Source organism: Myotis lucifugus, unplaced genomic scaffold (assembly GCF_000147115.1).
Source record: "Myotis lucifugus unplaced genomic scaffold, Myoluc2.0 scaffold_1083, whole genome shotgun sequence".
Taxonomy (NCBI): Eukaryota; Metazoa; Chordata; class Mammalia; order Chiroptera; family Vespertilionidae; genus Myotis; species Myotis lucifugus.
Window position 1 is genome coordinate 27,150 of NW_005872131.1, and position 24,404 is coordinate 51,553.

The 24,404-nt window shown below is 57.8% G+C and overlaps 1 protein-coding gene across 5 annotated transcripts in view; it reads right to left on the minus strand.

Annotated features, from left to right (window-relative positions):
- Positions 1 to 24,404, minus strand: part of PPP6R2 (protein phosphatase 6 regulatory subunit 2) — a 64,269-nt gene that overhangs the window by 1,273 nt on the left and 38,592 nt on the right. For 2 of the 5 annotated variants that reach the window (XM_023747977.1, XM_023747978.1), the window contains 19 exons: positions 22,681 to 22,867; positions 16,122 to 16,259; positions 14,630 to 14,695; positions 13,110 to 13,222; positions 12,701 to 12,919; positions 12,350 to 12,476; positions 11,473 to 11,625; positions 7,060 to 7,239; positions 6,634 to 6,698; positions 5,113 to 5,228; positions 4,073 to 4,158; positions 3,697 to 3,774; positions 3,330 to 3,427; positions 2,812 to 2,869; positions 2,586 to 2,710; positions 2,312 to 2,466; positions 1,864 to 2,026; positions 1,693 to 1,781; positions 1,155 to 1,314 (listed from right to left, as the gene is read on the minus strand). In XM_023747977.1, coding sequence (XP_023603745.1) covers positions 1,155 to 1,314; positions 1,693 to 1,781; positions 1,864 to 2,026; positions 2,312 to 2,466; positions 2,586 to 2,710; positions 2,812 to 2,869; positions 3,330 to 3,427; positions 3,697 to 3,774; positions 4,073 to 4,158; positions 5,113 to 5,228; positions 6,634 to 6,698; positions 7,060 to 7,239; positions 11,473 to 11,625; positions 12,350 to 12,476; positions 12,701 to 12,919; positions 13,110 to 13,222; positions 14,630 to 14,695; positions 16,122 to 16,259; positions 22,681 to 22,867 — 2,376 coding nt within the window. Of the gene's footprint in view, positions 1 to 16; positions 314 to 1,154; positions 1,315 to 1,692; positions 1,782 to 1,863; positions 2,027 to 2,311; positions 2,467 to 2,585; positions 2,711 to 2,811; positions 2,870 to 3,329; positions 3,428 to 3,696; positions 3,775 to 4,072; positions 4,159 to 5,112; positions 5,229 to 6,633; positions 6,699 to 7,059; positions 7,240 to 11,472; positions 11,626 to 12,349; positions 12,477 to 12,700; positions 12,920 to 13,109; positions 13,223 to 14,629; positions 14,696 to 16,121; positions 16,260 to 22,680; positions 22,890 to 24,404 lie in introns of those variants that run through there. The other 3 variants (XM_023747979.1, XM_023747980.1, XM_023747981.1) reach the window with 3 other exon arrangements.

The window sequence follows — 24,404 nt, forward strand, 5'->3', positions numbered from 1 at the left end:
GGCCAGGGCATGACGGCCTAGGGACAGCCTGGCCCCTCCTGCAGCCCAGGAGGTTTGCCCAGCGGGGCCCACACCTGCCCAGCACTTGCTTCCACTGTCATGTCAACACCACCCTCACAAGGACCCCTGGGAGCCTGCAGAGCAGGCAGGAGGGCTTGTGGGGCTGCGCCAGGTGCGGTTGGCAGCGTGTGGAATAGACCACACGAGCCTGCAGACAACTCGACCGGGAAGGCGCAAGCCCACATCGGCCAGGGCAGGCAGGCAGACCGACGGCTTGCTTTTGAAAGGACATAACCCGCTGGTCAGAGGACAGCTGTTTAGGAGGGAAGAGGTCGGGGGCAGTTTAAGAACTGTAATGCTGCTTTAAGAAGGAACTAAACCCCTCAGGAGCCCCAGGCTTGCCCCGTTGCCTGGCCATGCTTTTCTGTTCATCATAGCCCTGCCCCACTTCCTGTTGTGAGCCAGAGCGGGACCCCCACCAATGGGATGCCCAGAGCTCCACCTCAGGTGGGAACCGGGGTGGGTGGGACCTGGCCAGGTGCCAGTCTGCCCGCCTGTGGGGGGAACAAGGGAAGGCCGGGAAGGCGCCATCTCACTCAGCACCACCTGCTGTGACTGCACCTCACGCTGCCCACCACTCCCTCCCTCGTTTCCAAAACAGCTCCTTGTGCTGCCCTCCCCCTCCCCCAACCCCCAGCCCAGCCTGGACTTTCTCCCTGAGTGTAGGGGTGGGACATGTGGGGGCTCAGCTTGCACGGAGGTCACCCCCCATCAGAGTTCAGCTGCAAAGCCCTAACATCCCCCCACTGTCTGAGCGCAACAGGCATTTCTTCCCAAGGTGCCTGGTTTAGGTGGGCACATGGCTGGGACTTGGCACATAGCAGACAGGATAAAAGCTGAACCCCATTCCCACCACCCAGGGCCACCCCAGAGCCTGGGGAGTGGCTCAGCAGGGCCTGGCCATTCTCTCCAAGGTGGGCCTATGGGTGGGGTGGCCCCATTCCCAGGTCCCTGGGGTGGGACATTCAGGTCCTCTGCTCACCCCTGTGCATCCCTCTCCACAGAGCCCACCTCTGGGGGGTCACAGGGTCCATCTTCTCCTGGGCAAGTGGCGAGCTGTGGACAATCGCACCCCACCCCCCAATCCTGCACACCTGGGGACCGGCGTGGGCAGTGGGGGGGCCTCCTGGCCGGGACCCATACTGACAGCCTCTGAGGTGACAGCCACCTGCTCGTCCTCATCACTGCCGGAGGCCACCAGAGGGGCGTCCCTGGAGACACACACATTCCAGGCGCACGGGGAGGCGGAGCCAACTGCAAGACAGGGGCCGGGGGACACTGGTGAGGGCAGGGGAGCCCCCAAACTCAGGCGGGCATGCAAAAGCTTCAGCTCAGACTTGGGACAGAACCTGTCTGCACACTGCCTGACAAGGGGTGTGTCTGCCAGCGAAAGAGCTCCCCTCCCTGCGTGGCCCTCGACACCCTGGGGCTTCCCAGCCTCTGGACAGGCCCCCCAGCTGCCACCGAGGCGGCCCAGGGCGTGCGAGGCACGAGGAGGCTGCCAGGGGTCCCAGTGGCACAGACAAATGCAGGGGCAGCCCCTCCCTCCAAGGGCGGCTCAAAGGCCTTCCGTCCCTCCTGGGCCTGGGCCACTCTGCCCGCTGCCCTGCCATCAGAGCTGCTCCGACTCACGGGTTCTCTCTGGGCCCTGGCTCAGGCCGCCCTGGGCATCGCCGGGTCCTACGTCCACCGGGGAGCTGCACCTGGGCCCCAACTCGGAGCTGTGAACAAAGCCAAGGCTGAGGCCGTGCAGGGAGACGCTGCCCGACACGGGCATGGCCGCCGCCTGCCCTGCCTCCTCACCAGCAGAAGGGCTGGAAGTCGGGGAACTTGGCCCAGCCTTTCTCCTCCAGAGCCGTGGTGCTGGGGGCCCTGGCTGCCCACACACTGGAGCCCACGTCCATCGCCACTCCCGGGGTGGCAGCGGTCGGGCTCGCTGGCTCATCAAACACCGTCCACGTGGCACCTGCCAGAGGAGACGAGTGAGTGGCCCTGAGCCCTCAGCCCAGATGCAGACAGACACATAGCAGTGGCAGCCCCCCGACCGGGCTGCTGGGCGTGTGGCCGAGGGCCGTCAGGACCGAGCTCAGCCTGGCCCTGGTCGCTGGGGCATGGGGAGCCCTCAGGACCACGCACTCCAGAGCGCAGACAGGTCAGCAGGTGGCAGACCCCTAGGAGCACCCGCCAGGGCACCCAGTCCTCTGTCACCTGTGCCCCTACCCAGCCTGAACGCTGCACCCCAAGCACCTACCTTCTGAGCCACCTTCCACATGAGGACTGCCCTTTTGGGCTGCGACTTGAGGAGCCCCTGCCGGAGCCACATCTCCATTGGCTTCCTCCCCATCCCGGTCTCCACGCGCCAGGCCGTTCTCTGGGCAGCTCTCTGTGGCGGGAGGGCCCCCAAACCTGGGGGGGAGCACAGTCAGCTCAGAGGGATGTCACGACCGGGCAGGGCTGGGGTACACACCCGTCCAGGGGCCTGTGTGTCCCTCGGGGAAGCTGAGGCAGGGCGGGCGGGCACACACCTGGCTCTGCCCAGGCCCCGGGCAGCACAGTGGGCCTCCTTGTCCTCCCAGATGTCATCGTCCTCGTCGTCGTCAAAGGGCTGGATGTGGTCCCCACAGCAGGCCTCAAACAGAGCCGCGCTGGGCTGTGGGAGCCACGTGTTCACACAGCTCCCGAGGCCTGGCCCCCGCTGCCCACCCACCGCCGTGTCCGTCCACCTCCAACAAACACTGAGTGGAGACTCACGCTGTCCTCGTCGGCGTCGATGTGGAAGTTGATCTCTGCGATCCTGTCGAAGGGAGCGCTGAAAGAAGAACAGCCGCTCAGTGGGTGGCATCTGGGTGAGCCCCTCACAGGCCGCAGCGTGGTGGGCGCGCCAGGGGCTGGCTGGAGGCCGAGGGAGTCTAGCCCAGAGCAGTGGGGCTGAGAGCACAAGGCCGGCTCCGCGGCCAGTCCAGGGCTGTGGGTCACCCGGGTGGGGCCCATGCCCTGGGCTCATTTGCTTTCTCCCCGGCTCTGAGGGGCAGCCTGGGGACTGGGGAGGAATGACCTGCCCTCCCTGGGGGAGCCTGGAGGCTGCGAGGGCCCTCTCTGCCCGGCCCCTCCCACACAGCTCACACCTGGCTCAGCTGAGGAATGGGGCAGGTCTAGCAGAGCCCACCTCCACCCTTCCCAAAGAGACAGGGTGGGGGTGGGGGAGGGGTGACGGCACAAATCGGCGCTGTGGTGTGCGAGGGAGGCAGCCAGGCACATTCTGGGCTCACTTGACGCTGTCGTCCTGGTCTGCAAACTCCTCGTCATTGAAGCCAAACTGGTCCACGAAGGTGGCCGTCATCTGCTGGACCTGGTACTCGGAAAAGGCCTGGGGGACGGGCACAGCCTCAGACTCCCGCTCAGGGTCACACCCAAACAGCCTATTGAACTTGTAATTCACCCGCTGTGTCCCCAAGGGCCCCATCCATGTAAATGGCTTGGCGGGGAGGTTCCCCTCATCACAGGGGGAGGGGCAGGGCCAGGCGCAAGGAACACCGCTCCCCTCGCCATCTCCCTCGGCAGTTTGGTGAGATGCCGCGGGACCCCTAGAGGCCTCAGTGCCGCTAGGACTGCGGGGAAGGGCCTGGCCACACGCACCTGCTGAAGGGACAGCTCGTTAGGGAACACGCCCTCCATGTCCTCATCCTCGCTCGAGGGGTGGAGGTGGGTGCTTACCTGCAACGGCAGAGGGTGGGCATGAGTTGGCAGGAGTGAGCTGGCGCCCGGGGCTGGTGCCCAGCCTGCTCCCCACCTGCAGCCCACACTGGGTCTGGGCACAGGCCTCGGAGACCACACTGGGCCTCCTGACACGACAGGGAGGGGACCAAGCGGCCACAGCAGCTCTGCTCGGGGCCTCAGGTCCGCACGTGGATGGCCCAGGCCTGTGGCCAGAGGGTCTGTGTCTGGACACGGAGCAGAGGCTGCAGCACACGCTCGGCCGCAGGCGCACGCACAAGCAGACGAGACTCCTCACCAGGTCCACGGCGTTCCTGCGGTTGGTCTCCGTCAGCGTCTCCTCCACGAAGCTCTCCCAGCGCCCACGGCAATCCGCAGGCAGCCCTGCAAGGGAAGTGCTGCCTGGTCCCGAGAGCCACTGCAGGGTCCCAGGCGGCCTGTGCGGGCACAGGGCCCGACTCGGCGGGTGTCAGAGCCCAAGTTTACTTGGTGCACAAGGGACCCCAAGGGGCCCTGACACGGACACGCCAGCATCGGCTTCTGTAACAAAGCGGCCGACGGCCCGGCCTCTGCACAACCCGCATGCCCCACCCATTTTTCTGGCGAAGTCGGAGCCTCCGATTCACGCCCCGGAAACGGTGAGGGAAGATGACAGCCAAGAGCTTCCCACTTGCCCGTCGCCTCCCCACCTGGGCCCCCACCCTCATCGTGAGACCGATGGACCAGGAGGCCTGACCCCAGACTGAGGCCACTGACTGAGAACACCCCTTCCTGGGCTCACACCTGCCCTGCGGCCACAGGCTGCCACGTGGAGACACACCGGCGAGGCCACGCCTGCGGCCTGACTGACGACCATCGACAGGCTGCTTCCCCAGCAGCACAACTCAACTGAACGCCAGTGCACCCCGTGCCCGCGCTGGGCTCACAGCACCTGCACCGCGCCCCCCTGGCCATCCCCCAGTCCACCCACCTGTCTGCCTCTTGTATCCTGGGCAAACCCTGCTCAGTCTGCCTGGCACCCTCCTCCCCAGTGAGGCCACATGGGCCCTTCCCGGCTCAGCTGGAGCTGCAGACTGTGCCAGGACGAGATGGAAGGGTAAGAGCACAAGCTGCCAGGGGGTGGCCCTGCATCTCGATGCAGGAAGCAGCCCAGGGGGCAGGCCGAGGGCAGAGGTGAGGCCTGGCGGGGAGGGGCTGCCTGGCTCAGAGAACAGCTGGACTGCGTGGCGTGCCCTGAGCGTGAGCAGACGTCTGCCCAACAGAACGGGCGCCGGGGCCCACACCCAGCCGAGGGAAGACCCCATGAGGCACGGCAGCCAGACCGGGGCCAGGGCTCACCTTGGATAACCTCGCCGACGGGCGTCTGCATGGCACCCCTCTCCAGGTTCCGCACCACCGCGTTGGCGATCCGGGTGAGGTGGCCCATGTTCCCGCGCCTCATGCCACCTGCTGCCCTGGAAGCGAAGGGCAGCATGAAGGCAGCTGCCAGGCCTGGGCCTTGCCCACTGCCCCCGAGTCCCTCCTCATGGCCTCGCCTGCGTGGGGAGGTGCTGCTCCCACCCTGTGCAGACCAGAGAACGGGCTCAAAGCCTGCACTCCCCACATACCAGCAGGGCCTGCTCAGCCCCTGCAGCCCTGCGACCCGTCTGGCTGCGCCCCTCCCCTGCACGCAGACACCAGCTGTCCCGGTGCCCAGGCCCTCCCAGCACGGCCCAGGGCCTACTGCCCAGGGAAATGCCCAGTCCAGCAGCAGGAGACGTGGCCCGCTCCAAGGAGACAAGGACGACGCAGGGCCCGAGCGCCTGTTGTGGCCCTGGATCGGCGGGTCGCTCCCCTCACTGAGCTCAAGGTGCGGGAGTGCTCGCCCTGGCTCTGTCCACCTTTGCCTCCCACGCTGCCGTGAAGTTCTCCACACCCACGGCCCAAAGCAGAGCACGTCCTATCCTGGCATCCCTGACGCTCAGTAGCCTCCCTGTGAGACGGCCACACGTCTACAACACAGCCCTTGACGGTAGTGGACAGAGCCTGCTGCCAACCACATTGTCTCTCCGAAGAGCCTGATGAACCCAGAGGAGGAAGCGGGGTGAGCGAGTGAGCACCTGAGCTGGGGAGCCGGGCAGAGGCAAGCCCAGGGAGGGCACTGGCCCCTGGGGAAGCTGGGACAGGTGGAAGCCTGCTGGGCACCTCAGACCCCCGGTGAGAGCCGTGGGAGCTCTCAGACCCGCACACGTGCACACAAATACGCAATCTGCAAGCACAGGTGTGGGGAGGGCCTCCCAGGCACCATGTGCACTGACCGGGGAAGCCGCCAGCCGTGTCTGCACTGACATTCGGGTTCAGTAAGAGCAGGAGATGAGGGATAGACCCGGGGAGGGAGGTATCCCCAGGAGCAGCAGGCAGGGCAGAGGGCAAGGCAGTGGGAGGGCTGCCACGCTGGGCCCTGCGGGCCATTCTGGGACCCGGGTGGCCAGGAGTTTCAGGCAGAAGTGACACCATCTGTTTCAGAAAGAGCCCAGCTGCTCACACAGAGGCCGCGTGGGGCAGGGAGGAAGCAGGAAGTGGCCTGGACACTCTCTTCAGGGTTCAAGGGCTCAATGGTAGAAGTGACTGATGCTGGGATGGAGAAATGGGGGATTTGGGACACACTGTGGGCACAGGACGGGCGGCGGGGGAGGGGGGAGTAAAGGGTGAAGGAGGCCCCAGAGCAGCCAGGCCGGTGAGGAGCCTGAGGGGAAGGAGCCCAGCCCGGCCCGGTGACTGCCTGGCTCGTGTCAGCTCAGGCCCCGGCCTCCCTGGCAGCCCAGCAGCAGAAGCCCCTTCTGGAAACCACACCTCCCACGGAGCCCCGGGGGTTCTTACTGTGTGTGGTCATTGGCCTCCCAGGCCTCCAGGATCCTCTGGACCAGGCAGCACTTCTGGAATAGCTGGGGGGACAGGCTGATCGGTCAGGTCCGAGGGGCTGCGTGCTCCCCTCCACCCTCTGTGAACCGAGTGGGCTTAGCAGGCAAGCAAGCAGGTGGCCCGGAGGTGAGCATCGTGCGAAGCGCTCCCGGGTGAGTAGGAAAGGAGAGAGATGCGTCTCGTCCAGGATTCATGCATGTGGACTCAAAGGACCCCAAATCCCGGAATGCTTTCTCATGCCCTTTGTGATTTCCTCTCTCGTGGTCAAAAGGAGGGCAGCTCACCCAGGTCACGTGAGGATCAGAAAAGAAAACGCGGGGGGAGGGGCCTCAGCCGTGTGGCCGGGCTCAGCACGCAGCGCCACCAGCGCCTGGCGGGACTCACATGGGTCACCATGGTGCTCTCGGGGTGGCTGGCAGCAGGCCGCGGGCTCTCCGAGTCCCCGCTCTCGGGTCCACTGGCTTCAGCCCTGTCCTCCCGGGGGGCCTGGGAGAGAATCGCGGCCACGCACAGTTCCACTTGGAGGTGCAGGAAGTTATTCCAGGTGTACTTGAAAAACAGGTCCTGGGGACAGGCAGGGAGAGGCCGTGGAAGGCGGCAGGCGGCAGGCGGCAGGCGCGAGGCAGCGCCTGGGAGCCTCCCTGTGAGAAACCTCTGCAGAGCCTGAGCTCTGCTCTCATCTGAACATGCCCGATGGCCATTCTTTCTGTCTCCAATCAGAAGCTTAACTCATCTGTAGCCTCTCTATCAGTGTGTTTTTAAAAGGCTGTGTATTTCCTAGTAAGATCCCTGTTAGCTACATTCTACACATTCTATTATGTAGGATTCCTATTCTTCCTTTATGATTGTGTCTTGACCCGTGAGCCAGTGGAAGTGTGTTAAGTTCGCAAACACCCAGAAGGGAAGTCACGTGAGGAGGTGCAGGTACGGACACGCCCACAGGAACCCGGAGGGGCCCAGCCGGAGCTTCACCAGCTGAAGCCTGGCCTCTTCCAGGCGGGGCGGGGCGGGGAACAAGCACCGCTGCCCCTGAATCTCGGACCCTTACAGGTGAGGAGGCCACAGCGAGGCGGCGAGGTTCACCTGTCTGCACCCCCCTGGCACCTCACACAGAGCAGAGGCCACAGCAGCCTACGTCCTAGACCAGGGTTGGGCAAACTTTTTGACTCGAGGGCCACAATGGGTTCTTAAACTGGAGGGCCGAAACAAAAGCATGGATGGAGTGTTTGTGTGAACTAATATAAATTCAAAGTAAACATCATTACATAAAAGGGTACGGTCTTTTTTTTTTTTTAGTTTTATTCATTTCAAATGGGCCGGATCCGGCCTGCGGGCCGTAGTTTGCCCACGGCTGTCCTAGACTCTGCTGCCTACACAGAGGGAGGGAGGGTGCAGCGGGGCAGGATGTGCACAAAAATCCTCAACAAAATATCAGCAAACTGCCGAAACCGGTTTGGCTCAGTGGATAGAGCGTCAGCCTGCGGACTGAAAGGTCCCAGGTTCGATTCCGGTCAAGGGCATGTACCTGGGTTTCGGGCACATCCCCAGTAGGAGATGTGCAGGAGGCAGTTGGTCGATGTTTCTCTCTCATCGATGTTTCTAACTCTATCTCTCTCCCTTCCTCTCTAAAAAATCAATAAAATATATTTAAAAAAAATATATCAGCAAACTTCAGCAGCACATTAAACAGATTACACACCGTGACAGTGTGGGTTTTATTCCTGGATGCCAGGATGATTCAATATGTAAATCAATCAATCACGATGGTCAGTGTCTACTGCCCAAAGGATGAAAACCATATAATCATCTCAGCTGATGCTGAAAAAGCAATTGACCAAGCTCAACAATTCTTAAAAATAAAAACACTGAATACTCTAGGAACAGAAGGAAACCTGCTCAACACGACAAAGGGCCCCAGGACAAGCCCACAGCAAACACATGCTAACTGGCGACAGGCTGCAGGCTTCTCCTCTACAGTCAGGACAGGGCCTGCAGCCTGCTTCCGCCACTTCTGCTCAGCACCGTACGAAGTCCTAGCGGAGCAATGAGGGAAGAGAGAGAGAGGAAAAGTGTCCAAGTTGGAAAGGAAGAAGCTGAATTATCTCTTTTCACAGATGACATGATCTAATATGAAGAAAACTCTACACATTTCACAGAAACTGTTAGACCTAATAAACAAGTTCCAAATACAAAACACACAAAAACCAGCTGCATTTCTATACACTAACAATCCAAAAAAGTTTTTAAGAAAATAACTCCATTTACATTAGTATCCAAAAAACAGAAAACACTTAGGAATGAATGAACCCAGCAGGTGAGAGCCGTGCACGCTGAAACTGCAGCACCGGCCGGCGAGGGGAGCAAAGGCGCCCCGAGTCCCCGAGAAGCACCAGGCTCAGGCGGGAAGACGGGTCTGTGAAGCGGACGCCACCACCAAGTGACCCACAGACTCACTACAGTCTCTTCAAGATTCTACTCAATGGCTTTTTTTTTTTTGTAGAAATAGAAAAACCCATCCTAAGATTCATAGGGAATCACAAGGGATCCCCAAAGGAAAATCTTGACCCCCCAAAAAAGTTGGACTCACACTTCATTTCAAAACTTACTAAAGAACGATAGTAATCAGCAGCGTGTAGTCCTGGCGTGAGGACAGACATGGAGACCAAGGCAAGAGAGTTGAGAGTCAAGAAATAAACTCTCACGTACATGGCCCACTGAGTCCCAGCAGGATGCCAAACCAGCCAATGGGGAAAGGACAGTCTTTTCCACACATGGTGCTGGGAAGTGGACACCCACAGGCAGTGGAATGAAGTGGAACCCTCACCATGTGCTACATTTACAAACTAATTCAAAATGGATCGAAGACCTGACAGAGCTAAAATTATAGAAAAAAAAACAAAGGGGTCAGTTGCATGACAGTGGATTTGGCGATGATTTCTTGGATATGACACCAACAGAGAAATTGAACTTCATTAAAATTAAAAACTTGTGTGTGTCAAAGGACACTATAAACCAGTGGTTCTCAACCTTGCCGCGACCCTTTAATACAGTTCCTCATATTGTGGTGACCCCCAACCATAGAATGATTTTCGTTGCTGCTTCATAACTGCAATTTTGCTGCTGTTATGAATCGTCATGTAAATATCTGATATGCAGGATGTATTTTCATTGTTCGTGACCCACAGGTCCACCTGACTCAACAATGAGCAAAGGACTTGGACAGCTGTTCAAAGGAAATACACACACGGCGAACAAACCACACGAAAAGGTGCTGGCATCCCCAACCATTAGGGAAATGCAGATCAAACCACCACGCGACCACCTCAAACCATGACGACGGCCATCTTTACAGAAAAACGAAAACACGTTTGGCGAGGATGTGGACGCGAGAACCCTCCTACACTGCTCGCAGGAAGGGAAGCGGCGCAGCCACTGTGGAAAACCGCTGCTTCCTCGGAACGCTGGCCACAGAACGACTATGTGACCCATCAACCCCACTTCTGGGCACATGTTCACCAGAAGGGAAAGCTGGACTCAAACAGGAATCTGCACCTCCATGTTTATAGCAGCAGCATTCAAAACAGCCAAAGGGGCCCCAGCTGGTGTGGCTCAGTGGCTAGAGCGTCGGCCTGGGAACTGAAGAGTCCTGGGTTAGATTCTGGTCACGGGCACATGCCTGGGCTGCGGACTTGATCCCCAGTAGGGGCCGTGCAGGAGGCAGCCAATCAATGATGATTCTCTCTCATGATTGATGTTTCTAACTTTCTCTTCCTCTCCCTTCCTTTCTCTAAAGTCAATAAAAATAAATAAAACAGCCAAAGGGGAAAGCAACCCATACATCCATCAACTAAGGAATGGACAAAGTGTGTCTTCCTCTACAATGGAAGGTGATTCAGCCATAAAGAAGGACATTCTGACACCTGCCACCACAGGGATGAATGAACCTTGAAGACAATGTGCTCAGTGAAACAAGCAACACACAAAAGGCCAAACACGGTGTGATGCCACGTACATGAGGCCCCACAGCAGCCAAACTCAGAGGCAAAAAGGAGGGTGGGGGAAGAGGGGGTGTGGGAGGCATGGGGATTGACTGCCTAATGGTCAGTGTTTCTGTTTGAAGATAAAAACGTTCTGCAAATAGACAGTGGAGAAAGGAAAAGACAAGTTCTTCATAACCCACTGGGGTTTCCAAATCTGGAAGAACCTGTAGAGGCCAGTACTCCAGGCCCAGCTCCAAGGCTGGCTCCTTCTGGGAGCAGAGGCCCAAGGGCAAGGCCCCAGAGAAGCCTGGGGACTGCATCTGCCTGTGGTGCCCCCTCAGAGCCATGCCCCTCCCCTCAGCACCCCCTTCTGCCTGGCGGGCCCTCTCCTCAGACACCCAGGCGTCCTCCAGGCACTGAGTGGAGGCGCCTCCACTGGCTCTGACGGGAAGTGCTGGGTGCCCTGTGGAGAGCGAGCAGCTGCTCCTCGAAGGTGCTCTGTGCTGAAGGGCTAAAACCCAAGTCCTCCATGAGGCAGGTCTGGAAGGGCGTGACCTCATTGCCCCCCCCTCAGACAGACAGACACCTGCCTCTGCTTGCAGGGCAATCTCCGCGAGCTGCACCGAGGCGGCCGGGCTGTCCCACCTTCACTCAGGCTGTGGTCAGCCTGGGCCTGTCTCAGGACCAACCAGAGCTTCCCGAGGACAGGCCCACCCCCAGGGCTGAGGTCCAGATGCCTGCCCGCTGGGCCTGCCCTGGGCACCTGCCTGGCCTGCCCACGGCCGCGTGGAGGAGGGGGGAGGCAGTGGACCCTCACCAGCAGCAAGCCCATGGTGTTGAGCCGGCACAGCTCCTGGTTGATGCTGGGCGTGTTGGTGTGCAGCAGGGCAGCCATGAGGCGGGCGCCGTGCAGGCGGGCGTTCCCGAGGGGCTCCTCCAGCACGCCGATGGTGGTCAGGATTGCGGCTTTCTGTAAACACAGAGCACCACTCACTGACCCTGGCAGCCCAGCGTGACCACTGCTCAAGGGCCCGGCTGGGGTCCACGCTGTGGCACAGCTTGGGGAGGCGGGGAGGGGGCCTTCCTCGAGGCAGCACTGCCTGCAAGAGGGAAGGAGGCATCAGAGTGAGTGCAGGGTCTGCACCCAGAGGCTCACCCAGCCACAGGGGGGAGCACCCTGGAGTGAGAGATCTGTGCCGAGGCAGGACCAGCGCTCCCAGGGCCACCTGGAAACTCTTAGACTACACGCGGGTCTTCTCTGATCCCGCACATGCAGCATCACATAGCCACCTTTTTGTTAACAGAATGTTCCAGAATCTCTCCCTTTGTGAAGCTTACTTTCTGGTGGGGGAGGCAGCCTGGGGGGCAGTGAGAGAGCGAGCCTCCTCAGCGTGACCCCAGCACCCCCTAGAGCTGCTGAGCTGAGCACGGGGCCTCCTCTGGGACCCCTGGCCCTTGGCTGGTGCCCCGACTCAGAGGCCAGGCAGACGGTGAGCGTGGGCTCTCAGAATGCAAGTCATCTGGGGGCTGCAAATGCCGCCCACCAGGCCCCAGTGCAGATGGACATGCAGCAGGGGGTCTGACACAGGCCATGGCATCGGCCTGGTTCTCAAGTCGGGTCAGGGAACAGCAGCACGAGTGTGTCCACGTGTCCGCATACACCGTGGAGCGCTTTGCTGTCTGAGGTCCGGTACCTTTGGCGGGTGGAGCAGGAGCTGGTGAAAGTCCTTCAGCCTCGGCTCAATGCCGTGCAGGACGCTGCCACTGACGGGGCACAGCCTCTCCAGTCCCTGAGAAAAGGCGTCCACCAGGCCCTCTGTCCTGTGGATGAGGAAGCAGATGGAGACGGGGACAGCCCAGGCCTCCGTGGCATCTCCCTCCCCTGCCCAACGGGGACCCCCTCATCCCAAGAGGTTTGGTGACTTACAGAGAGGAGGGCGCCTGAGGCCTTGAGTGCACTTTCCCAGGCGACGGCCCATACTCAGCCGCCTGCCATGAAGGGTGGCGCCCAGTGCCGGGCGATGCCCTCCCCACGGGGCACTCACCCAGCCCGCCTGGCTTCCAGCAAGGTCAGCAGCACCTGCGTCCCGCTGACGAGGCAGCTCTCCGTCTGGTCCCCGTCAAACATGTTCCTCAGAAGCTGCTCCACGCAGTCCTGCCTGTCACACACGGTCACTGCCTGGAGCAGAGCAGACAGAGCACGCCTCCCTCCCCTGCCTCCCTGTGGGGGTTCGCCCCTGCTGGCCTGCACTCGGGGGACCTGCCTGGAGACCTCCCATGGGAAACAAGCCCCTCAAATTAGCTCTGGGTCCGAGTGAGCACTTCACAGCCAGCTCAGAGTCTGACCAGAGGGAGGGGCTGTCTGCGGTTTACAGGGCCAGCTTGGAGACGCGCTCCCAACTCAGACCCCACCCACCGGCACCCGCCAGCACCCCACTAGCCCGCAGCACTCACGACTCCAGCACTGCGAGGAGGGGGTCCGGCTCCAGGGCCTCAGGCAGCTGGCTGCCCTGCTCCCTGCCCAGCCGGACAATGTCACAGAGCGTCTGGGAAGCGTTGGACTGCCTCTGCAAAGACAGGGACAGGGCGCTCCGTCAGGGCCAGGGGACGCGTCAGCACCGGCCAGCGGACAGAGCCCTGCTGCTCGTCTTCTGGGAGCTGGGACGCCCCTAAACCAGGCCATTCCCGAGGGGTCTGCTCTGCTCCCACTGTCAGGGCGCACGGGACTGTCAAGTTCCAGGGCTCTCAATGCTCCACTGGCTCGCAGGGACGACTGCCCCTCGGACCCATGTTGAGCTACACTGCGTAGGTGACCACCTCACTGACACTGCATTTTAAACTAAAAGGAGCTTCTGGTACTCAGAAGGGGTCCTGTGAAAACACAGACAACAAAGGACGCGGTGCTTGAGGGAATCGGACCCCGTGGAAACATAGAGCTGCCCAGGGCCCTTGCGGACCACAGGGGTTTCCTCGGGGCCGTGGACACGGTTAGACATGCAGCCCTGGCCCCTTGTCGAGGCATCAGGACAAGTGGCTAAAGGACGGGCTTGCACCATCTTAGGGAGAAACAGAAGCAGCCAGGTTGGCTCTGTGGCCTCCCACCTGCCTGTGGCCCGTGGATAGGCCCGTCAGCCCCCCATGCTCACGCTCATGGGGCATCGGCACAGACACCTTGGGGGGATGAGGGACCAAGAGCAGAGTGGCCTGGAAGCAGCTGAGGCTCTCAGAGCTGCTGAGGAAACGCGGGCCTCGTCACGTGGAGAAAGGGCCTCTCAGGAAGCACCCCGCCCGCTCCCAGTGGTCACCACGGGGAGGGAGGGAGCCCACTGGCACCCCATGCTTCTCCCTGGCAGGGGACCTTCCGGCCAGAGCACGGCCAGAACCAGTCACTCCCCTGCAGGGAACAGAGCACAGCAGAGCCTCGCGCTCCGAGGAGAGTCTGCAGGAGCCTCTCCCGCCTGCTCTCCCCGAGGGAAGCCGAGCCACACTGCGGGCTGCCCTGTGGAGAGGCCCCAGGGCCGGGGGCTGAGGCTGGCCCGGCCAGTCGCCCTCAAGGACCTGAGTCCTGCGGACAGTCCAGTGACCGAGGCACTGGTGACCCTGGAAGCAAACCCGCCTCCCCAAATTGAGCCCTGAGTGACCATGGGCAGAGGACCTGCTAGGCTGTGTCCACATCACTGACCCACAGAAACTGATAAAAAATACTTGTTGTTATAAGCAAGTAAGTTTTGGGGCAATTTGTTACTCAAGCACAGAAAACTAACACAATTCTGTGCGAGCTGCTCTGTATAGTACGTGTGCATCACTCGTCAGTAAAGAAATCTCTGAGTCAGTGCTCAACAGGACGAGGTGTGTGCCCTGGTCCTCCTGGAGGAAAGGCTGCCGTGCCCCTCGGACGCAGCAGCGGGCGCTGCCCAATGGCCCAGTGAGGGGCTCCTGGCGAGGTGGGCTCTGAGGCGTGCACGTGTACTCACATCTTCATCCTCCCTGGGGTGGATCAATTCCACGAGTCTCTGGATGATCCTCTCTTCATTGAGCCACTGGAAGGGAAAGGAGGCTGTGATAGCTCTGCTCACATCTAGCCACACGGAAACCCCTTCCGTGCACAGGGCACCGCCCACCAGGTTCCGGGGCACAGGCTCTTTGCCCAACACGTGCCCCCAGGCCCAGAGAGAACAGGCAGGGACCTGACGTTCATAGGGGAGGAAGCGCCGTCTGTGTCCTAACGGGGTGGACTCAAGCACACGCCAGCTCTGCCTGAGGAGCCCACCTGAGCACCAGCTCTCCCAGTGCTGGCCCAGCGCAGCTGCTGCTTTTTTTTTTTTATCCTCATCCAAGGATATGTCTTTATTTTTATTTTTAGGAGAGCAAGGAAGAAACGGAGAGAGAGAGAAACATCGATCGATTGCCTCCCGTACATGCCCCGACGGAGGATCGAACCCACAACTTGGGTAGGAGCCTGACCCGGAATGGAGCCCATGACCCTTGGGTGTGCAGGAAGACGCGCCCGGCCAGGGCTCGGACTCTGCTCCTACAGCGCCGGGGCCTTTCCAAGATCAGAACCACCAAGACCCTGCCTGGTGAGGCCGCAGGAGCCCCGCCAGGGCTGACGTGCTGGACACTCGGGGGTTCAAGGGCAAGGTGGCCGGGCAGCCTGGGTCACGCCCAGATCCCCCCACACCTCCTCACCCAGATGGTGAGGGCAGGGCAGCCTTCCCTCCAGCTTGAAGAGCAGATGTGATGCTGCGCCCACTGGGGGCGTGGGCTGTGACTGGTCTTAGTGGGAGGCTCACCGAGGGACGGACCATTAGCCTAGGACTGAGCCCTGCCACTTTGATGAGCACTGCCACCCGATTCCAGGGGCTGGGAAGTGGGCAAGGAGGACCAATGGTTTAGTCTACTTTAAACTGCACGGCAACCAAACCCCACCAAGCACCAGGGACAGGCTGCTAGCACTGACCTCCTGCCTCTCTGGGTTAGAAGCCCTCCCCGCCCCCCTTTCTGGGAAAGCCCTCAGGGAGCTACGGCCGTAAGCACCATCAGGACAGACCGGGCACACACTGTAGGACAAGCAACAGGCCCCGTGGTCTCTGCCCTTTCCCTGCATGGAGTCCGTCTGCTCTGCCTTCCTCAAGTCTGCAGGGCACAGAGCCGCCCGGAGCTCCTGCCTGACCATGGGGCGGGGCGGGGCGGTGAGGAAAGCAGAGGCAGCGGAGTGGGGGGAGAAGGAACGTGCTGCTCTTGCTTCTGATGGATAGAGAAAGGACAATGAAAAGGTGCAGAGTCCAGCCCAGCCCTGACAAGAGCCCAACGGCCCCAGAGGGAGGCACCGAGTGAGCGGCGTGGGAAGCGGCGAGTGCCCGGCACGCCAGTGCGGAGCCCCTTCCCTCGGTCCAGCCTGCTGTGCAGGCTGTGACCACCATCGCGAATCTGCAGGCACACCAGAGAGGGGGCCCACACACTCACCCGCAGGACTTCCTGCCGGAGCCCAGCAGGCTCCACGCAGCTGACCAGGCGAAGCAGCAGGTCCATGAGGGCCGAGGTGCCGATGTGCTTCAGGACCAGGCTGATGAACGTGTCCTTCCTCTTCAGGAACACAATTACCTGAAGCCAAACACCCTGGTAAGCAGCGGGCCAGCCCCGCACCATGAGATGTCCCTGGAGGGAGATCACTCATGAGGAAGGTGACTTTCCCATCATGCCGAGCAGAAACATGGGAAGACCTAAAAAGCTGTGAGAAAGGCTCTGCAAGGACAGCAGAGACCTGAACACAGGAAGTCCGTCCTACAGGTGGGGGGCGGAGGGCAGGACAACAGGTTTGCTTGCAGGTGAGCCTCCATGGGAACATGACACCAATGCCCGCGTGAGACCACACAGCAGCCTGTGCACAGCAGCCACTCGGGACCCGCTGGCTCAAGTTTCTTCAACAGAATGAGCAGCGTGGACAGAGCTGCCAGGACGCCGACCTGGAGAGCACAGAGCACACGAGCCGGCCAGTCACCACAGGCCCGTGCGTGGGGGAAGGGAGCCAGGACCGAGGCTTCAGAAAGGAAGAGGCAGGGATGTGCGCTGGCTGGTGGCCACGTCAACAAGATGAGAACAGCCAAAACCGGTTTGGCTCAGTGGATAGAGCGTCGGCCTGCGGACTCAAGGGTCCCGGGTTCGATTCCGGTCAAGGGCATGTACCTGGGTTGCGGGCACATCCCCAGTAGGAGATGTGCAGGAGGCGGCTGATCGATGTTTCTCTCTCATCGATGTTTCTAACTCTCTATCTCTCTCCCTTCCTCTCTGTAAAAAATCAATAAAATATATTTAAAACAAAAACAAAAAAAAAAAAAACAAGATGAGAACAGCTAAGCATGAAGCATGAAACCACCGGGGGAGAGGGGCGCAGCAGCCAGCACTGGGTGGGCTGCTCAGAGGGGGCTGCAGGTGAGCGAGCAGGTGAAGGAAGCAGTCTGGGCAGAGTCCCTCTTGGCTGTGTGTCTGCAGGTCACTGTGCTGGGCAGACCCAGGGCTCCACTGGGAACAATGGGACTCAGAGAAGAAGCCCCCGCTGGGGGAGGTCAGCCACACTCTGAGCTGGAGGAAGGGGAGGAGGAGGAACAGAGGAGAAAGAGGGAGAGGGGGGCACAGGACAAAGAGGAGAGGAAGAAGTGGGAGGAGGGCTCTTTGAAACGATTAAGCTCCTAGAGAAAGATTATTGGGAATGATATGGGGACATCACTGCCGAGATAAACAGACTGTGGTGTGCATATGCCATGGCACACTGCCCTGCAAGAAAAAGGAGCACACTGCTGTACTAGTGAAACACACAACCTGGAGGACGCTACAGGGAATTATGCTGAAAAAGGAAAAAAGCTAATTCCCAAAGGCTATGTATCATATGATTTAACTGAACATTTTGAAATAACACAATTTTAGAAACAGAAACTGATCACTGGTTGCCAGGGGTTGGGGATGAGTGACGGGGTACGGGCAGGAGAAAGGTGGGAGCAGTTAAAAGGGCCACACCAAGGACCCTGGTGGAACCCTATACAGGTAATAAAATGCATAGAACTTTTTTTTTTTAATCCTCACCCCTGGATATGTTTTTATTGATATTGGGAGAGAGAAAGAGAGAGAGAGAGAGAGAGAGAGAGAGAGAGAGAGAGAGAGAGAGAGAGAGAAACATCAATGTGAGAAATATCGCTCAATTGCCTCCCGTATGCACCCCGACTGGGGATCAAACCAATTAAAAAATGAGCAGAGGGCCCTAACCGGTTTGGCTCAGTGGATAGAGCGTCGGCCTGCGGACTGAAGGGTCCCAGGTTCGATTCCGGTCAAGGGCATGTACCTTGGTTGCAGGCACATCCCCAGTAGGGGGTGTGCAGGAGGCAGCTGATAGATGTTTCTCTCTCATCGATGTTTCTAACTCTCTATCCCTCTTCCTTCCTCTCTGTAAAAAAATCAATAAAATATATTTTTAAAAAAATGAGCAGAGGACTTGAACACACACTTCTCCCAAGAAGACATACAAATAGCCAACAAATATATGAAAAGATGCTCAACTTCACTAGCTATTAGGGAAATGCAAATGAAACCTACAATGAGATACACCTGTTAGAATGGCTTTTCTCAACAGGACAAGTAATAACAAGTGTTGGAGAGGTTGTGAAGAAAATGAAACTCTTTTGGGTGGAATGTAAATTGGTGCAGCCACTATGGAGGTTCCTAAAAAAAATTAAGAATAAAGTTACCGCCCTGGCTGGTATTGCTCAATGGTTAGAGTGTCGGCCCTCACACCAAAGGATTGTCGGCTTGATTCCCGGTCAAGGACACATACCTGGGTTGCAGGTTCGCCCCCAGCCCCAAGTCAAGGCATGTGCGGGAGGTGGTGTCTCTCTCACATTGATGTGTTTTTTTTCTCTCTCTCTCCTTCCCTCCCTCCCTCTCTGAAAAGCAATGGAAAAAATATCCTCAGGTGAGGATTTAAAAAATAACTAAAATAAAAAAGAATAGAGTTACCATATGACCCAGCAATCCCTCTTCTGGGTATCTACCTGAAAAACTTGAAAACATTTCTTCACAAAGAGATATGCAGCCCTATGTTCATGACAGCATTATTCACAGTGCCCAAGACATGGAAACAGAAGTGTCCCTGGATAGAGGACTGGATAAAGAGGCTGTGGCACATATACGATGGAGTATTACTCAGCCATAAGAAAAGATGAAATACTACCATTTGCAACAACATGAATGAACCTTCAGAATATTGTGCTAGCGAAACCAGTCAGTAAAAGCTAAGAACCATATGACTTCTCTCATGATGTGGGATGTAGAGCAAACTCATAAACACAGACAACAGTATGGTGGTCATCAGAGGGAAGGGGTAGGGGTGTAAAGGTGATGGAAGATGATCTGAGTTTGGGTGCTGGGCACATAATGTGAAAAAATGTTAAATTATAAATCAACAGTGGTTACCTCTGGAGTGTTACATAAGACTGTTCTGTATTTCTGTCTTATTTGAATTTCATATAAATGTGTTGCCTTTGTCAGTAGAAAAAATATTTTTTAAGATTGCAGTCCATACTACTGGTAAGGGAAGAAGACGGAAGTGTTATAAGCAGCAGGGAAATTCAGACAGTGTCTGGAAGGTGAACACATGTGTGCGGGCGCTGGGCCGGAAGGCGGGCAGGGCGTCTGTGAACCCCGGCCTGCCCTCCGTGCCAGCGCCAGCCCCACCGGCAGCACCGCTGCTCCTGGGACAGAGACTCACTGCTGCACCACGGCACCAGCACCCCGTCTTCACTCATCCTCCGCCAGTTTCCAAAAAGCACTGAGGTGAGACAGTCCCCTGAGGTCCCCTGCAAATCTCCGATTTACAACCCCAGGAAGGGGACAGTCCACTGAAGACTCCACATGCCACAGGGTCTCCTCCCGCCCACCTGCTCTGCCGGGGCTGCTCCTCTCAGAGCTCCGGGCAGACACAGCATATGGGTCTGTTCCCTGCCTCGTACGTGATGGCACCAAGCAATCATGGTTAGCAGTTGTGGGGTGTGATCGTGGGATCTGCTCAGCAGAGTCTTGTCCCTCCTGAAGCTATATTCAAAACGTCCTTACATTTTAGAGATGTATTTACAGGAATGAAATGCTAACTGGGAACTGTTCTGAAACAGGCCCCGGGGATGCTGGGCGGGGCCCGGGATGAGAGAAAGCCTGCTCTGCAGCTGTGCCGCAGGTCAAGGCTCTCGTCTGCTCTGTCTGCAGAAGGGGAGGCACTGAAGCAGGTGTCTGCTGGATGTGAGACAAGCATCACGGACTCCAGGAAGACACGCTCAGCTGGGTGAAAAGGAGTCACTCACTATTTCACAGAAGCTGATTACCAGAAGATTTTTTAATTTGCTTTAAAACAGTAAGTGCCCTAGACATAGTCACTGACCACCACACAGATGGAGCAACATGCCTTCAAAGACGGACAGCTGACTGAAACCAAGATGGCGGCATAGGTAAACACCGGAAATTGCTGCCTCGCACAACCACTTCAAAAATACAACGAAAAGACAAAACGGACATCATCCAGAACCACAGGAAGGCTGGCCGAGTGGAAATTCTACAACTAGAAGGAAAGAGAAAAGCACACTGAGACTCAGAGGAGGTGCGGTGTGGAAGTAAAGTGCAGAGGTACGGAGGCGCACATGGAAAGGGCTGGCAGCTGTCTTTTTCAATCGGGAGGGAGTCAAGCTCCCGACTGCTCTGAACGCCAGTTCTGGGCGAGTCTCCGGGGACCCAGACTCATAGGGAGAGAAACTGGACTGTCTGGCATCGGGCAGAACTCGAGGACGGCTTTCTCTCAGAGGTGCTTGCAGCGATCACCGCGGAACAGTGAGACCCCGGTCCTCTTAGGGCAGGACTGAGGATCAGCCATAGCTGTTTGCTCCGCCCTGTTGATTCCCTGAGACCCCGCCCCACCCAAGCCGTGAGCAGAGGCTTTTGCACATGAATGCCCTGGCCCTTTGCAATCTGAAAATTACCTAACTGCAGCTGGGTCAGAGAGACCCAGAACATCCAAAAGAAGGCCCAAGGCCCCACAGCAGCTTGCATTGCTTCACAGCTGGGCCTCATCAGGGCACCTCCAAACTCCAAACAAAGAAGAGGAATCTGCAGATCTCTCCATAGCTCCTGCTGGGTGGCCTCAGGCAGAGGCTAAATTAACACCTCCTTAGATCCAAGAGCCAGTGTACCCAGTGGTCAGAGTGGGACCATCCAGATTACAACTCCTCAGATCCATAAGGGACACACTCAGGGGGCAGACTCAGTGAGCACCAAAGCCCCACGGAAGCAAGTCCTGCCCCAGAAGGGTGTCTCCAGCACAGAAGTTCTCCCACCATAACCACAGCTGATTCTCACAGCCAATTGGCCTGGAGGTCAATTCCTCCCAGTGATACCTACAACGATCAAAGCTTAACTACAACAAGACTGTGCACAAAGCCCACAAAGGGGTGCACCAAGAGTGTCCACCTCAGGTAATTGGGGAGGCTGAGCCACTGGACTCTATAGGACACCTAGCACACAAAACCACTCTATCAACACAGGGAAGCAGCCAAAATGCGGAGACAAAGAAACAGGTCACAAATGACAGAAATGGAGGAAAGCAAACGACTGGGTATAGAGTTCAAAACCACGGTTATAAGGTTTTTCAAGAATTTTCTAGAAACCGCCGATAAATTTAGTGAGACCCTCGAGGATATGAAAAAGGACCAACTAGAAATTAAGCATACACTGACTGAAATAAAGAATAATATACAGAGATCCAACAGCAGACAAGAGGATCCCAAGAATCAAGTCAAAGATTTGAAATACGAAGAAGCAAAAAATGCCCAACTGGAAAAACAAAAAGAAAAAAGAATCCAAAAATATGAAGATAGTGTAAGGAGCCTCTGGGACAACTTCAAGCGTACCAACATCCGAATTATAGGGGTGCCAGAAGAAGAGAGAGAGCAAGATATTGAAAACCTATTTGAAGAAATAATGACAGAAAACTTCCCCTGCCTGGTGAAAGAAATAGACTTACAAGTCCAGGATGCTCAGAGAACCCCAAACAAAAGGAATCCAAAGAGGACCACACCAAGACACATCATAATTAAAATGCCAAGAGCAAAAGACAAAGAGAGTATCCTAAAAGCAGCAAGAGAAAGACAGTGAGTTACCTACAAGGGAATACCCATACGACTGTCAGCTGATTTCTCAACAGAAACTTTGCAGGCCAGAAGGGAGTGGCAAGAAATATTCAAAGTGATGAATACCAAGAACCTACAACCAAGATTACTTTATCCAGCAAAGCTATCATTCAGAATTGAAAGTCAGATAAAGAGCTTCACAGATAAGAAAAGGCTAAAGGAGTTCATCACCACCAAACCAGTATTATATGAAATGCTGAAAGGTATCCTTTAAGAAGATAAATAATTTGATGAACAGAATAAACTGGTGAATAAATAGAATCAGGGACATAGAAAGGGAGTGGACTGACAATTCTCAGGGGGGAAGGGGTGTGGGGGGTTCGGAAAGATACTGGACAAAAATCATACACCTATGGATGAGGACAATGGCAGGGGTAAGGGCAGAAGGTGGGGTGGGAACTGGGTGGAGGGGAGCTATGGGGGGAAAAAAGAGGAACAACTGTAATAATCTGAACAATAAAGATTTAATTTAAAAAAAAAAAAAAAGATGGACAGCCACAATCCTGCCAGGACGCAGTATTTCCCGAGCCTCACGCCTGTGACTGGCGTCCTGTGTGGTTCCCAGGGGGTGGTGGAAGCACTGCGATTCTAGAGCCGGCAGCAGAAATACTTCTTGGGAAGCCACCTTCTTAGTCAAACTCCAACTCACAGATCAGCCGCCCACACTGCTCCCGAGTCCCACGACACAGCCAGGAACACTGTTCCCCTGCCTGCTGACACGGTCGCGCCGCGATGGCTGGCAGCGAGCTGTGTGGGCATCCTCCAGGCCAACCACCCCGACCACACGGGCATGGCAGGCGTTTTACCTGTTCCGTCTTCCTTGCGATGAGACTGCCAATGGTCTTGCTGAAAAAACTGGCGAGCAGAGGATTGAGAGGCGGCTCGTGGTCCAGGAAGTCGTAGAGGAGGTTCAGCAGAGCCTCGTCCCCACCCAGCCTGTCGTTGATCTGCGGCACATCGCACGTCAGCAGCTCACAGGCCGTGTTCGGGTACCTACAGGGCACAACGCCAGCAACTGGAGGTGAAATTAGACTTCTCCAACTCTCGGGAAACAGCTTAAATAATCTGCCCTTAGGGTGCAGATCCACGGGCAAGAGGGAAACACTGACAAACCTCTGACCAGAACAAAAATGCACTAGGCCTCAGATGACCGGCACTTCTGTCGGACTACTGGAAGGCCACATCTGTAACCACCACCTGCTGGACCTCGTGCCCTGCACTCTCTCCAGGCTCTGCTCTCGAGCTCACCTGCAGCTCTCTCACCTCCTGTCACCATCACAGCTCCCTCCCTCTCCCTGCCCTTCCTGTCCCTGCGCATCCACAAGCACGGTCCCGTCTGCCCTGGACTGAAGCTTACAGTGATGTCCTGGTTATGAGGAGGCAAAGCACAATATCACCAGGAATACCACCGATATACATGAACTATGTCCTATGCATTTGATAAAAGTGACCAGATACGAAATAATCCTCACCTCATTCCGAGTAATCCCATGACATCACTGAGTGCCCTGCCTTCCTGTGGGAGACCCCTGGGCCAGGCACACCCACCCAACATCTGCTCATCCAGGACTGAGCCTGTGACCCAGGGCCTTAGCTGGGGAACGCAGGTGACGATGCCTGGCCCAGAGGAGGCAGGGACTCAGGGGGAGCATCCTGTGGGCTGGCGGCATACACCTGGCACCACGTGGGACACATGGCCTGACCTCTGTGCCGGGGCTTCCTCATCTGCACACGAGGTGAGTGGCCACCTCCCCACAAGGCTGTGCATAAAGCCAAGCAGCATCAAGTCAGCCACTGCGACTCCCTGCTCCTGGCAGCCCCAGCACAGGCCCCAGGACAGCCTCCCCCCACCCCCCGCACAGCCCCCAGCACAGCCCCCCAGCACAGGTCCCAGTCCAGGTGGCCCTGGATCAGTGAGAGGGTCCTGGGTTTGAGGCTCTTGAGGAAACAGCTGGTGGAGACCTCAATCTGGCTGTGGAGCCATGTTCCTCATCGGCCCAGAGACAGCTTCTCCTCAACCCAGAAACAGTGCCAGGTGCGCAGCAGGCGTGAGGGACCTGCGGATCCGCAGGCAGCCCAGCCGTGGGCAGTTAGCAAGCAGGCCCCGGCTTGAGAGGGGGCTCAGACAGAGGTGTGGTCAGTTCTAGGGAGGGGTGGCCAGCGACCACCTTGGGGATTGTGACCAGGATCAGAGGAGGTGGCTCAGCACTGCAGGCATGAGCTGTGATAACCAGCATGGCGGAGAGCGCACGGCCGCCAGGAGCAGAGGCCAGAGGGCGTGCTCGAGTGCCCAGCAGGAGGCCAGGTCAGCAGCCCTGGGCCAGAGCAAAGCCCCACGTCATGCAGGCAGAGAGGTGTCCACCGGTCTCCAAACAAGATGCACCGAGTGCAGGACAGAACTGGGCCCAGCAAGCAGACATCTCCCTCCAGGAAGCTCTCCCAGAGCCAACAGGAAGGCCCCAGTCCCCCTGCACACACAGGCCACTGTGGGGCACGGTTACAGTGTTTTGGCCAGGTTCAAGCCTCGGAC